Source organism: Dysidea avara, chromosome 1, assembly GCF_963678975.1.
Source record: "Dysidea avara chromosome 1, odDysAvar1.4, whole genome shotgun sequence".
Lineage (NCBI taxonomy): Eukaryota > Metazoa > Porifera > Demospongiae > Dictyoceratida > Dysideidae > Dysidea > Dysidea avara.
Genome location: NC_089272.1, coordinates 9434499 through 9449951, shown reverse-complemented (window position 1 = coordinate 9449951; position 15453 = coordinate 9434499). Strand labels below are relative to the sequence as shown.

At 37.2% G+C, this 15453-nt stretch overlaps 2 protein-coding genes across 2 annotated transcripts in view; both read right to left on the bottom strand.

Annotated features, from left to right (window-relative positions):
* LOC136255397 (uncharacterized) overlaps window positions 1–15453 on the bottom strand; it is a 94532-nt gene that overhangs the window by 39868 nt on the left and 39211 nt on the right. The window lies entirely within an intron of this gene.
* Window positions 1161–13996, bottom strand: LOC136241587 (histone-lysine N-methyltransferase set-17-like). Its single transcript, XM_066032822.1, has 6 exons — window positions 13932–13996; window positions 11807–11905; window positions 7208–7306; window positions 1539–1796; window positions 1286–1474; window positions 1161–1210 (listed from the first exon to the last, which is right to left on the bottom strand). Exons 1-6 carry the CDS (start codon window positions 13990–13992, stop codon window positions 1161–1163), a joined length of 756 nt encoding a protein of 251 aa, XP_065888894.1. The 5' UTR covers window positions 13993–13996.

Sequence of the window (15453 nt, the reverse complement as noted above, 5' to 3'; positions counted from 1 at the left end):
ATTGTTGGTTGGCCGTTATACGCATTAGACAGGTGACCGCTTAATGCAGACCACAATGCATACATTTGTATGGGAAAATATTTGGGACCTCGTGACCATGGCTGTTATGCAGAGGTGACCGCTTAATCCAGGTGACCGTAACACAGGTTCCACTGTACATTATTTTCAACCTTTGTAATCCAACAGAGAATAATAGCAGCATTAAAAACAATCATAGAAAATAATATTTAAGCAACCAAAGCATTTAATTGGTTGACAATAATAGAAAAATAGTTGTACTACTTAAAATTAATTAATGTTTAAAACATTCTGTGATCTGTTTTACCTGTAATTTACTGCATAATCTGACATAATTCTAGATATTGTACAATGTCGGATTACAGAGGTGACTTGATAATCCAACAACCTCCTTAATCCAGCAAAATTTATGGCTCCCATTGAGCACAGGATTAGAGAGGTTTGATTGTATTAGAATATTTATTATGCAGTGACTGTTCTATTAGAGTATCTCATGCAAACATAGTAAGTAGCAGTTGCTCAATGTTTCTTGCACCTTTTATGTAAATAATGCATCTGCTACACCCCAAGTTTTGCTAGCATAGCATTTATGATGATAGTTATGATGATGACAATTGGCGCGAGTGGCTATTAATCGGTATTGGAATACCTAAATAACCAATACCAAAATGCTCAATATCGGCTCCGATTCAATACCAATCCAATTATTGGTGGAACACTATATTGTACATACTGCAGTTGGCAAAAAGGCATGTCTCAGAACAATGTGACATCAAACAGTAAAGAAATCAAGCCAATAGCCTTATCCATTCTCACATTATGGTTGGCTGCAGGCATCTGTTAGTTAGTCAGACAGCATGTTTAATTGAAAATTAAAAAAATTGTAAGGGTTTAGGATTACTCTGAAGACAATTTATGGGCTTGGCTATGCCTAACCAACCAATACTACCCCAAGCTGTTATAAAGGAGAGATGAGGCTGTTTTTTGGGTGGTAAGAAAACCCAAATCCTAATATAGTGATTGAGCCTTGTGATGATTTTTAATGTGCAGCTTTTTGGCAGGTGCAATTTTCCCCTTATATTCCTACTATACAGTACTACTGCTACTGTACTTTATGATAACTTGTAGTTACCTATGTATGGCTAAATTGCTAAAATAGTTAATTTCTGAACAAAAATTACATATAGTACCCCTGTCATTATACAATTAATGTACATAACAATAATGTAGTGTATTGGTAGTCCCAATAGTTTGACATACTGCTCACCATACCATACTAATAGTTCTGTGCCTGGTAGAATATCCTTAATGGTGTAGCAGTAAATATTACCCTGGTATTGGAATGATAATAAATTCTGTTCTTCTTCATGTCTAGCACAGTTAATAAATCTCAACCAACTAGCATGTTCCTCATTCTTGGCATCAATGTAGTATGACTCAGAACCATTGTCTTTATCTAGAGAACAATGAATTCTTACATAATAACACAGTCAACCATACACCAACCTCCCAGAAGTAACTTGTATCAGTTTCATCAGTTACATCTTCTTTCTGTACCACTTCTCCCTTGTAGGGACCAATCCTAGTCCTGGGTATAAACTCTTTAGCAAACACTTCCTTGCCAGCATTCATAATGGAGGACATAGTAACTTGTAGTGGTACTGGTACACTGGTAAAGGATTTTGAGTCTTGGTCACACCCCTGGGATTCATCCAATGGTATTAGAGGACCATGCACTGGACAGTCACCATGGTATGATTTATCACAATCATCACAAACTGGAAACCAGTATATACGTATATACATACATAGAAAATTATACTTATAAAATATTAATCTATATACTGTACTGTACATACTCATACACAAAACTGAAAAGTCATATTTATGACTGTCTATGATTCCTGTGGCGTCCAACAATTATTTTTCCAACCACTGCACTTATCAGTTTGGTTTTTACTTTAAACAAAGCACTCATCATGTGATAGCCTAAGAATTGATCATGATTTGCTTCTAACAGCTGCCCTTCATTGTACACATTGAGTGCAAGGAGTGTAGAGTAAACTCGCTGGAATTCCTTAAGTAAACACCTTTACCACTCCATTAACATACACATGCTTTTACAAACAATTCTTAAACTCCTTCTTAAGACATATAGTCAAAAAGGTAAAGAACCAAAGTTGCAAGTATGAAGTCTGCTGGTGGCATGATCATTTCCAATTTAACTGCTTAATACATATGACGCCTCTTAGGGAAGCATGCATGTAATGCACTGATAGGTAGGACAAGGAGAGAGCTTTTTTCGTTTGTGTGCATGTTAGTTTTATGAATTCTCTACAAGATTCTTTACATATGTATTTGCTATTAGTGTGCATGTATACTGATAACATGTAACCTGTACATAGAGCAGGTACTGGTTAGAGGTGTGTGATGACTAATTTAGACATATCTCGATATTTCCTTTGAACTTATCTCGATTATCTAACATATCTTGATAACTGAAACAATTATTTATTTTAGTAAACTGCCAATATTGTAACCAGTAAAGTGAGCAAATTGCAATTTGAAGACTATAAAAAAAGTGAAAAATGTTAGTCTTAACACTGTTCCCAAGTGGTAGGAGAGTTGGAGCCCCCAGGCGGTACCTATACCATCAGGTATACAAATAATTTATGGAAGTTTACTATTAATAAACCCATCATCCTTGTCTCGATAAGTCTTATGATATCTAGATAATCGGATATATCTAGATAATCGCACACCTCTAGTACTGGTGCTGAATGAACTAAATATCTAATCCAAAACTGCCAAGCTGTGAAAAACGATGTGGCCTTCCAAAAATAGGCTAGTAAAAGAAAGACATAATGTCTAAAAGAAAGACATAATGTCAATGGCTGCAATGATATGATACTGTCACTCAATTTGTAACATTACAAATTTAATTGACGTAATATCATTGCAGCCATTTCTTGGTCGCCACCATATCTATTCTTTTTTCACTAGCCTATTTTTGGAAGGCCACATCCTTTTTGACAGCTCAGCTGTTTTGGATTAGATATCATTTCTTATGGCTTTTGTCTATTTAAGTATCACAGAATAACTAGACTTTAAGAGATGTCTGTATATATTATTTTGAATTATAAGCAGTTCAACCGTTAGGAGTAACAAATTGCAGCAAGCCTGACCGCTCTATTAGCTAAGAGTATCTTGAACATCCATTTGTAAGGTAGAAATCATGGACAAGTGAGATGAGCAAATGACAGCAGTTGCAGAGTAGTAAAGGGTTTAGGCCATAGGCGGCGGAAAAGGGGGGGGGGGGGGGGGGGCTAGGGGGCTGAGGCCCCCCCTCAGAATGACATCACACCGAAATTATCCTTCTTGGAGTGAGGCTGAAAACCGTGATAAAGATTGCGATACTCTAATAGAGCAGTCGCTCTAAAAAGCAATGAGTATGTAGCGAGCTATGTAAGGATTTTTATGTAAATGTGTAGCTGGTGAGGTGGAAAGCTAGTCAGTTGGTTGTGACTTTTTTTTTTGGGTCTCACCTTACCAAACCAGAGATAAGTCTAGGTCAGCCCAGCCCTCCCCTCATATCAACTACTTCCTCCACCCCTGGTTTAGGCATATGATTGTGGAGGTCTGTGGTTTGAACACTTAACTTTTAAATACATTTTTGCACACACTTTTTTATACTTCTTGATGACTGTTCTATTAGAGTATCTTGATAGTGTGGTTTCACATGCCTTAGCTAACACTCTCAGATCTTTCAAATCACAAAAAGTCCATGGTACGATGGTCAGCCTATATCTGCATACTGATTTTAACTTGTTTCAGTCAGTAGTTTACCCTGCAGGTGTGACAAATATCGCACTTGTAATTTTTCTCATAATTGTGTACATCTTTTGTATCAGTCTGTACACACATTGGAAGATCAAAACACTTTCCAAATTTGAAAAGTATCCAATAAGGCTTGCACAAGTTATGGCAACTTTTGTAAGTGGTGTGAAAAGAAAATCAATGATAAATGAAGAAAAATAACACAAACTTTGAATGCACGTATCTCAAAGACAGCCAGACCAATTTAGCTCAAAATTGGTATGGAAAATGCCCCACCCCTGTTGCTGAGATGCGAATGAGTGAAATTGTATTGTCTCGATTCCTGTGAAATTACATACAGTGGAACCTCAGTTATCTGAACCCCACTTATCCGGATTCTCGGTTAACAGAACTACGGAAATGACGGCTCTATTAGAGTAGTGACTGTTCTATTAGGGTAGTTGATAATGCTAAAATGTTCTTTAGTTACTTTCAGAGATATGGACTTTTCAGACTTATGGACCAGCCCTGGTTGCAAGGAGTTTAGATATTTGAGGTTCTACTGTGCTTGTCTGTCCCACTTCTGGATGTATTAACGCATGACACACTATCATGTGTCCTGATAGTATAATCCATGCAAAAACAGCCAAGCTGTATAAAAGGGTGCGGCCTTAAAAAAGCCTGGGTGAAAAAAGTTATGAAATCAAAGGTGGCGGCCATGAAATGGCTGAAATGATGTTGATGATAATAAATTTTATTAATGCAAGCTATTATTAAAATTTATTATCATCAACATCATCACCTTTGATTTCATAACTTTTTTCACCCAGGATTTTTGAAGGCCGCACCCTTTTTATACAGCTTGGTTGTTTTTGCGTGGATTTCACTCCTTTTTGCAGTACCCAAAGCCAACCATAGACTATAGCTTTGAAATTTAATTTGTTTTTACACAAATCATTGTTCTTCTTATCTACAGATGCAATGAAGATGATCAAATCAGTGCTCTACCAATACAGAAAAATACCTACTGATCTGATACTAAAGACAATTTATAGCTACTGATATTTAATTAATTAATTTTATTGTTAATACTGAGCAGTCAGCCCTGTTGGTAGCTATGCTCAGAAAAAAAAAGAGAAAGTTACAATACACAAACCAATTATCTAATTACAAGTGTAATAACGTGATTGTAAAAGTGATGCAGAGTCAGAGGTTTTGATATAATTAATGCTTGCTTGTTTATGGCTATTATACCAGGCTATATAAAGTTGTAGTACATATGTAGTGTCTATATTTATTTGCAATAGTGTTTTATAACAAAGTAAATTCCTTCCAAGTTAATTAGGTATAGCTAGTATTTGTCATTTAAGATTTTGCAGTGACTGTTCTATAGAGTATCTCGATTTTTCATGATAAAATGTAGTTGCTTAATTTTTAAAAAGCAAATCCCTGCACCTTTCATGCTAAAATACAATTTGCAGCCTGTTGTCAAACATTTTATCAGATTAGCACTTATTATGATGATGACGATTGGCATGAGTAGGTCTTAATAGTAGTGTACTACCCCGCCGTGATCTGTTCCAAAATAATCATCAACTATCAACTGTGATTTGATGGAATACTAGAGAAGTTGTAAATAGTACAGCAGAGCTTATGATAAGAATTCTCTGTTGTCCTGCCACAATGTCCTGACAAACCAAAATCGGCCGGACAATTGCCAAAATTGACTGGACATGAGATGAATGCCCAACATGTCTACTGTAGCATAGCAAATGAACATTATAGTGGTAAGACATCACATGCCTTACTGCAGCTGTTATGTGGTTAAAGTACACCAGTGGGTTGGCAATGGTACATTTATGGTCACTCCCTTGGGTTGTAAGAATGTATACTATCTCCTGGCAACCAAGTGAATGTTATTGTTGATAGCATGCCAGCTCAGCCCTTAGGCTCCTTCTTTATGCTTTGATGGGACACTGTGTCCGGACAAATTGCATTATGGTCAGACATCTATGCAATTTGACCGGATTTTGTCCGGTGTCCGGACGTTATCATAAGCTTTGGTACAGTGTTACAGAGTATATTTAAATTACTTTTGTAATGCTCTCTCCAATAGAGTGCACATTTTTTAAAAAGGATTTCTAATAGAACACACATAGAATGTTCTAGAAATGAAGTTTTCATTATTGAGTAGATTTTAACTAGAATTTTCATTTATAAGGCAGAAATTAAGTGAGGTGATCAGCCGTGATAGCAACGGCTCAGTGGTTAAGGATTTGGGTGTTCAGCGTGGAAGTCCCTGGTTTGAACACTGCATGGTCAGTAACTTTTTTCAAAAATTTTCATGCACCTTTTTACCTCATGGTGACTGTTCTATTAGAGTATTTAGACCCCGCCATTTACAGTTGTTTGGTTTTTGCCTTGTAACTCTGTAGCTGTCAATGCAATTTCTTTTAAACCACAAAAGGTTTGAGCTATGATGGTTAACCTATATGCATACTGATTTTTAAGTTATTCCCATAAGCGGTTTATCCTGTAGGCGTGACAACAAGTCGGCCTTTTAAATGTAAATATTCGTCCATATATAGCTCTACTACTATTAATCAGATTTGCACTAAACTTGGTATGTGATTATGCCGAAAAGTGAACCAAATCTCAAGACAATCGAGCTATGCATTTGCATTCATAATGGCTTTAGTAAGGCGTGCAAAAAGAAGAATCTAAGCCCCCTAAACGATGAAAGAAAAAATGAAGAAATTAGGCCAAATTTTGAAGGCTTATATTTCATGACTGCATTAGGCAATCTTGCTCAAATTTGGTAAGTGGGGTACTGAAGGTGGAGGGCGTTCGCAGTATAAAAATGATTCCAATTCAAGTAGGGAGCACGGAGCTACTATGTATGCGTGAAAATCACGTTTGGTTTCTTCCTGTAAATATACTCATGGTGTGGCACGCTGGCCTTCTTGGCTGCATGACACACTACCGGGTGTCTTGATACAAGTCTCCACCTTTTCAAACATACTTTCTGTAACAACTTTAAACAGGTTGTAGGACCAGGTGTCCTACAGACCTTCAGCACTTGTGCCGTAAAGCCTTAATAAATTAAAAACAATAAAATAAAAGTACTAACTACATACTGTATCTGTCCGTTTGAATATGCACAATTCTTAACTATGCTATTGATCTCTGTATATACAAAGCTGCATATTATCAGTGCATACTTACATTATACAGTCAGTTCATACTATTAGTCTATGTATTATCTCCATTGCCATGTATATAATCTATATGTAGTAACGTAAAAACTCTTCTAAAATTCTTCAATTTACATACAATTTTTTACATACAAAATTGGTTCACGAACTTCACTTACAGATACTGCCATCAATATCATCAGCACCAGTGTTCCCAGAATGATGAGTTTTCAGTGTGGTAGTAATATCTTTTAATGGTGTCAACCTTATACTGAAGTCTGTGCACATAAAAACACATATACGTGAGTGACAATATTTACATGCATACAGTATGGATCATATACATAAATTAGACATTGTCTGGAGTTCAAGGTTCTGTAGGGCCAACAGAACTGTGCAGAATGTATGTGTATGTTACTATTACTGGCACATTGATACGTGTGTGATATCATAGTATATCTGCCAATCTAAAGCCATATAATGTGTGTTGTCCACATAAATCAAATAAATTGCCTGAACAGGACATTGCAAGATACACTCAGTTATCACAATACCAAAAAATTATTCTAAAACTGTTTTACAGTACATATTTTGGATGAAAATAATAAAATTAATATTGTAATAGTGATAGCATTACAAGAATTATTATTATTATTTAATACTGATATTATTAATAGTTATGTCATGGACATGAGGGATTTGCACCCAAGCCTGAGGGCTGCAGGCCTGAGTGTGCAAGCATATATATGTACTAGATAAAGCATTGCCGCGAGTGCTATACGGGAAATATAGCACGAAAAGAGTGGGTGAGAGACAAATATAGCATGAGGCAAAGCCGAGTACTATATTTCGTCTCGAGACCACTCTTTGAGTGCTATATTTCCTGTATAGCATGAGCGAAAGGCAGTGCTTTATCTGGTATAGAGAACTGTCAACTTGAGGTACACACAAGACACACGAAACAATTAGAAACTCACAGAGAAGTGTTATCATCGGTAGAATAGCCATTGCGCCTGTATTTCGCCTGCGTTGCACTGTGTTGTGCCTTCATTAGTTGTTTTGTGAGACTAATCTGTCTTCTCAATATGAAAAATTTTGATTGTGGTACTTTAATAAGCATATTTCCGTGATATTCTTAGGACTCGTCCGTTCGTGTGAGCAAAACATACTAAGAACGTTCACTGCTGCTGACCACAAGCAACCATCATCGAAATCTTCAAGTGTGTCTATAAACTAAATCCAGTGGCTTTCCTCTTACTGGTTGGGTTGACTGGTCAGCCAGCACAGTCAGGCTATCAGCCTACACTGGCTTGGTTGATTGGTTGTGTACTGACCAGAATGAGTGATTACTCACTCACTCAAAGTAGGCTATCAGCCTACAAAATAGACCTGGCAGTTCTATAACTACCTGATATAGAACTGTGGTCTATTAAAGTGTTCTATAACTGCCCAATATAGAACACTTGTACCTTTATGGCGTATAAAGAACACTTTTTTTGCTTTGATACTCCCACGCAAAGTTCTTTATATATATATATAAGGCAAATCCAGAGTGGCCATGGTATAAGTAATAGTTGTAACAAGGGCATGAGGGCTTTCCCTGATATGTATGCCAGACTGCCTGAGGGCCACAGGCCCGAGGGCAAAGGTCATACATATCAGGCAAAGCCCGTGTTACAGCTAATATGTAACACTTATCAGGCTGATAGCCTGTACAGGGTGATCAATCATCCTAGCCAATACGAGTGCAGGCACTGGATGTATTATATATGCATACCTGATTGTGGGTCAGCAGCTAGTACGTTCTGGTTATGTTCGCTTACGATGAACGGACATATCCTAGAGATGTCACAGAGAATTTTGGCTACGCAAATTTAATGTTTTAATCAGTGCTAGTGAGTCGTTTATAGAATAATTACAGAGTTCACTAAAGGCCTAGATAGGTAAGCTTGCTGGTAGAATAGTTACTCTGTGCAGAGTGGTAGCTTCGTGATGGGGGCGTGTCTGCATTCGAAATGTGCAGAAATGATTGGTGAATAAGCTATAGTACTAGTTCTCACCTTAGCCCAACGTTTTTCAACTTGTAGGACAGTGAGGATAACAAAACGCTCTCCGTCTGAGTGGTTTTCATGGCGAAATCCAAGTCGTGCATCCTAATCATGTAAGTATTAATCGATCACCACAATCGATTTCGGTCTCAACGTCTATATAATCACTGCCCAGTTGTTCATTTCGTATGTAACCTGGCTAGCTGGGCTACATAAGAAATGTAGTCCGGGCAGCTCCTTTGATCTGAGGTGTGAAAGTGTTACATGCAAATATATACAACTCTGGTATGCTCACCTAATAGGTGAAGGAAGACAAACCTGCATTAACCACATTACTTTTATACAGAGGTTTGCAAACATCAATTGTGAGTTTAAATTGTGGGCACAAAAAGAAATGATTGTGGGTTTCACTGGTTGTAGTGATACAATTTTAAACCAAATAACCACTTTGTGGATGAATAAAGTAACCTAAGGTGCTAAAATAAACACTTAGACATATAGGTTGGGAATGTTTGAGGCATCTTTTCATGCAGTTGAAATGTACTGTGTAGAAAAACAATCCCCACATTGCTAAAATGATTATTAAATGATTACCTAGTGACTGGACTATGCAATGCTGACTCACTCAATTCTTTTTGCTTCACAACAATGCCCCTAACTAAACCAACATGTTACACTTAAACCACTGGCGTAGCCAAGGGTGGGCATGGGCGGGCATTTGCCCAACCATCACAGTTTCTTGCCCAACCATCACACACTTTTGCCCAACCATCACAAGTAGCTTAAGATTCACATGAGGATTCACAGCAGCACACAAAACAACCCTACTTTAATACTGGAAAGCGTAAACGTGTACCTCATTTGTTGAACCATGACTTCGAAGAACGGATCGAGATAGATGGTGTGTCACGTGATCCATCATGCGGAAAATCCCTTGGGGAGTCCCTATTATTACACTTCATGTAGACGCACATGCCACGCTCCTTGGCGCGGTTTAAATTCGAAATTTAAAATGGAGTTGAAGCGTGGTACTGTATCTCTAAGTCACAGTGAGTGATAATCGTCAGTAGCATTAGGTGTGGATGGTGCTGGCAGCAAAAGATTTCGTTTCAGTGGACTTGCCAAGCATATTTTTTTTGATAAGGAAAGTACCGTATAGCCTAACTTACTACTGATGAAAGAAAACAGGAAAACGTACTCTTCTAGATAACAATAATGGCATATGCAAATGGAGCTGGAAATGGAGAAAAGGTCAAGTCATTATAAAGTGTCACGTGCACATTTCGTACTGATTTAACCGAGTTGTGGTTTACTTTCATGCAAAATGTACATTGGCTGCTATAAGTCTGGGACGAAGCTTTCTTGGTATGCTGATATTTGTGATAAGACTCATAAATTAGTGCCCCGGCCTTCATTTGAGGCCATGTGGCGTTTACTTTAAAAAGCATTAAATATCGCTGTGGTAGTTGGTCTGTAAGCTATACTGCTAGTTGATTATAGTAAATATGTAATGAACTGTTTACATTATTGGTTCTTGTAGGTTCAGCAGTTTGATGTCACGTGATGCTCGGCTACGTGCTCTACAAGTTTAATAGAATAGCATATTGCTAGCCAGTAAATATTTGCATGCAGCATTTGTTTACGCTATAACATAGGTAGCTGTAGGCCTTGTGTACATACACTTTTCGTATTTTTCTTTGATAATATTTCACATGAAAGTGAGCGTGTTTTTTGTGTGTGTAGTTAAGTTCATGTTATGCCCAACCATCAAATATTGGCTGGCTACGCCCCTGACTCAAACCCACAATGTAAAACTTTAAGCAGCTCTATATAAATAATCAAAGGGAACCGATGCTCTGTAACTGCCTCAGCATCAAAGGCAGTTGTGGTCAGGGGCTAAATCATGATATTGCCTTAACCACAGGGTGATATCTAGATAATATCGCCCTGTGGTCAGGGCAATATGTGAAATATAACCCTGTGGTTTCCTTTGATCTGAGGTGTCAAAGTGGTATATTGACTGAAAAACAACTTAACAGGCCTTGCATATATACATATACTGCCAGGAATGGCGTATCTTATCAAGCTGAAAGGAGGCACACGCCTTTGTATGCAAACAAAAATTTAGAGCAGCCATGAGGCTTTATGTAGAGAATTCAGGGGCGTACCGAGGGGGGTTTCCTTTTGGATTTACACATTACTTGAAATGAAACTTCAGGTTTCCAGAATCTGGGATGTATCATGAAACAGGACACATTTTAAACTTTTATCTTAGTTAAATAATAGTTTCTCACACAATTGCATGCAACACTTATAACATTGTTGTGAATTGCAATTTTGGTGAAAAGATCGAGATACTCTAATAGAGCAGTCAGGTAATATAAACTACTCTAATATAACAGTCAGTAGCTGTAGTGGAAACCCCTTTTCAAAATTCCTCCTGGAATTTGCATATGAAAACATGACAAAACAGTTAAGAAGATACTTCTATGTGCAATTTGTGATTTTAAGTGAGTTACACTTCCTTAGCGATGCATAGCAATGTAACTTGTAAAATAACTGGTGAATTCTGAAATACACTGTATGTATTGTTACAAAATAGGCATGCTAGGTGTTAATTTATAAAGACTTAATAAATTCAAGGGATAGCATTTACTGGGCACCTGGTTTTTAGAAGTAGCACAGCATCAACTTGTTTAAAATACTGATTAGCTATCACAATCAGTTCACCTTTCATCTTTATAGTTCTGGGTCTGGGAGTCTTGTCAATAGCATTGACAATAATTCTGTCCTGTTTCTGCTTCACTGGATTCCACTCCACATTACAACCTGCAAACAATACATTCTAATAATACACTCAACAACTGTAAAACCTAATGAACATTCTACTAAAATATAGTCTAGAGCACTGTTTAATATTTGTAGTATATGAGGAAGACTATTGTTAGCTATAGATAACACACACTCATAGTTCATACAGTGTAGTAGCTCATTAGGAGCAAAATTTACTGTAGTTTTATTACTCTATTATTTTTATTTGCAAAATGGAAATCAATACTTAATCAGTACTCTATTCCTAGCAAGTGTAGTGCTTCTGGGTTCACAATACATAACTAAGCATGTGTCTTGTCCTGCAGCCCAACAATAGGATTTGCACGTTTAGATATAAGCTCATAAACAAGAGATTTCAATATACATATATTACTGTACATCTGATTGTAGAGCCAGATCAGCCGTACTACATCACCTTGGTTTCTATCATTTTGAGTTTAACATTTTGACTTAAGAACAGGATCCAATATTATATAATAAGTGCATAATATTATGTAGATGTTTATGCTACAGGTTGAGCAAGCCGGCAGTGCTATCTGAGTGAAATAAGAAGGGCTGAAGAAATGTCAACTATAGTCATGGCTCAATCCACATGCCATTTGAATTAAGGCCAAACAACATGGTTCAAGCTACAAAGGTGGAAGAGGCAATTCTACCAAAACCAGATGGGCTTTTATCAATATGTAAGTATGATAGAAGCAAGCTAGCTGCATGCTTCATCTGCATGCAGTAATGTTAGCTACAACTGTAGGCAATGATTTTCTTGAGCTCTTAGGCTTCAACACTGTATTAGTTATGACTCAACCAATGATGCCATCACTGTAAGCTAGTGCATGCAGGTGTAGTAAGCTTAAATTGTGTTCATTTTCCAGTGGCCCATCATATACTGAAATCTATAGCTAACTGCACGATCAGGTAGAAAACATGTACTCAAACTTTGTTTATATATTTGTCACTTCTAGGATGTTATGGTTCTTATAGCTACATGTAGCTAACTTTTTCTGATAAAAATTGATTTTTTGAAAATTTCCCACTACATTGTATACTTGACTGTTCTATTAGAGTACATAGGTGACTACTCTAATAGAGTATCAGGCTCAATCTTCATCTGTAATCTTTCTAGTCTCATCTGTGGATCCTTCCCTGAGATGAACGTGTTTTATGTCACTATAAATCGTGATGCTGTTACTCACTCACTCTTTAGTGCTGCCAAACTTAGTGAGTTAGGTTCTTGCTGAAACCTTAGGAATCTACTAGCCATTACATACAGTATATTACCATTTCGTTTATTGCAATTTTGCATATATTTGCTCTTACTCTTATTGCGTTTCTAGGATTAGTAACAACACTCCTAGGGTTAGAAAGCACCCTTAGGATTAGAAACAGCGCCGTTAGAATTAGGAATAGCACCCTTAGGATTAGGAAAAGCACCCTTAGGATTAGGAAAAGCACCCTTAGGATTAGGAAAAGCACCCTTAGGATTAGGAAGAAACGTGAATAGGGTTAGGATAACGTTTAGGGTATGGGTAAGATATATAATGATATGCATTAGTGACATTTAATTATTGCAAAAATAAGAAGAGCTGGCAGCTAGCACCAGTGGTGCAGTAGTTAGGAACGATGCTCTTCAGGCTGGAGATCTATGGTTCGAGTGCCATTGTGACACTTTTTTTTTTTTTGCTTTTTGTACCTTTTGGTGTCATATTTTTTCTAAGTTAAAATGATAACACACTGTACCTAACTAACAGCTTTTTTAGGAATTTCAATTTCAAAATGGGATTTTCTTAAACCCTTGGAAACCCAACCTGTAGTCAGCTACATAGATTGTATACTATCTGTGGTAGCTATGAAACTTGCAGCCAGTTTTACTGGTGATATATAAGCCGGACCATTTGATTGTTAACTTGAAAAGTTTCAGGGTCCAACCAAAATCAGACAGGTGCCCCAGGCGGAACAAATTAGCACACGGTTCATGTAAACTTTGATATAAGCTGAGCAGTGTTTACAAACTCGTTACACGTACCTTCCTGTTTCCCCCCCTGTTCCAGTCTAGGCCCCTGCCTTCCATTTTCAGCGGTGTCCATGTCAACAATGTTCGCACGTGACTATACTCACGTGAACATTATCATTACAGTGGAACTTTTCCTATCCGGACCTCTAAATCAGGGCACCTCCATTGTCCGGACAGCCCAAAGCAGTCATGTGGCTTGTAGCTAGTCTACTGACCATGCATGCATATTGGTATGGATGAAAGAATTGCTGTTTAGTCTCAGTGCATGATGGGGTGCATAAACCGGGAATTTTTAAAATTGTAGATCAATGTGACTCTTGGGTATTTATGAGCAACAGCCAACACTAAGAATATCCTAGGTAAAATGACTTGCAAGAAGACCATAATATAATTAACTTGCAAGTCAAGAAATAGCAAATTTCAGCCACTGGCGTATAGGGAGGGGAGCGGGTTCCAAGAGGTTCAGAACCCCCTGTAAAATTTAGACTTCTGAGTCTACAGCAGACACCATTTAGTGTGACAGGACAAAATGAATGAGTAATATAGTTTATGGCACAGCACACTATATAGCTAGCTTGTATATTCATCTCCCATGATGCAGGGAAGGATTTATATATACAGAGGTATAACATGCAAAAGCTAGCCCTTTTGAAAACTTGTTAAAAATATCGATATACTCTAATAGAGCAGTCTACTAGGACATGTATGTAAATATCCATAAGTCAATTTTTCAGACATTTTAGCATTTAATGCAGAACTGAGCATGCATGACCTTATACTGCATGCAATAACTTTGGTGTGCAGTGTTTAAAGATATAATTTATAACTCCAGTAATTTATCACTTGAGCATGCAAAATGACTCCATGCTGTGCATATTTGTAGTTATAATGTTTTGATTGTAAGTGCATGGTTCCACTTGTATCAGTGGATTCATGGTTCCTATATCAGTGGGTTAACTATCACTTATATAGATGTCTCTATGTGCTATGCTGTCTGTTTCCACTTTATAGCTTTATCCCATGGGCACTTCTATATATATGCATTATAATTAATGCACTATTTTTGCATTGTTGAGTTCATTCATTAAACTAATGAAAGTCTCTCAGCGGCTGCATGGGGGCTGCACCCTCAGACTCTGCTTCAATGATGCTGTTGGAACTCCCTTCAAAAAATCTTGGCTATACCCCTGAATTTCTAAACATATAGGAGAACCTCATGCACTTTAATTGCATTAACTCAACCATATATAGGGAAGAAAATAATAATAATGCCATTATAGGGACAATATTAGGAAGAGTTCATTATAGAAAAACTCTTGGTATCAGTCCATTGTACGGTCATCATTAAAGTGACCATGGCCAACCATTGTAGTGAGAGCATTCGTTTAATTGACTCTATACAACCAACCCTATAGTATTATAATCTTTTATATCCTCTGCAAAGTACTTTTATCTTAAGAAATCAACTTTTTGTAATTACTTTCTTTTTGTCTGTTTTTGTGTGTTGTTGCATGACTATTAGTTTATATTGCAG

Coding starts and splice junctions, on each gene's coding strand:
- LOC136241587 (XM_066032822.1), bottom strand. CDS start 13,992: ATGGACACCGCTGAAAATGGAAGGCAGGGGCCTAGACTGGAACAGGGG. Junction 1,797..7,207: donor TGATATTGATGGCAGTATCT/GTAAGTGAAGTT, acceptor ACTGGTTTCCAG/TTTGTGATGATTGTGATAAA. Junction 1,475..1,538: donor AACTGATGAAACTGATACAA/GTTACTTCTGGG, acceptor ATTGTTCTCTAG/ATAAAGACAATGGTTCTGAG.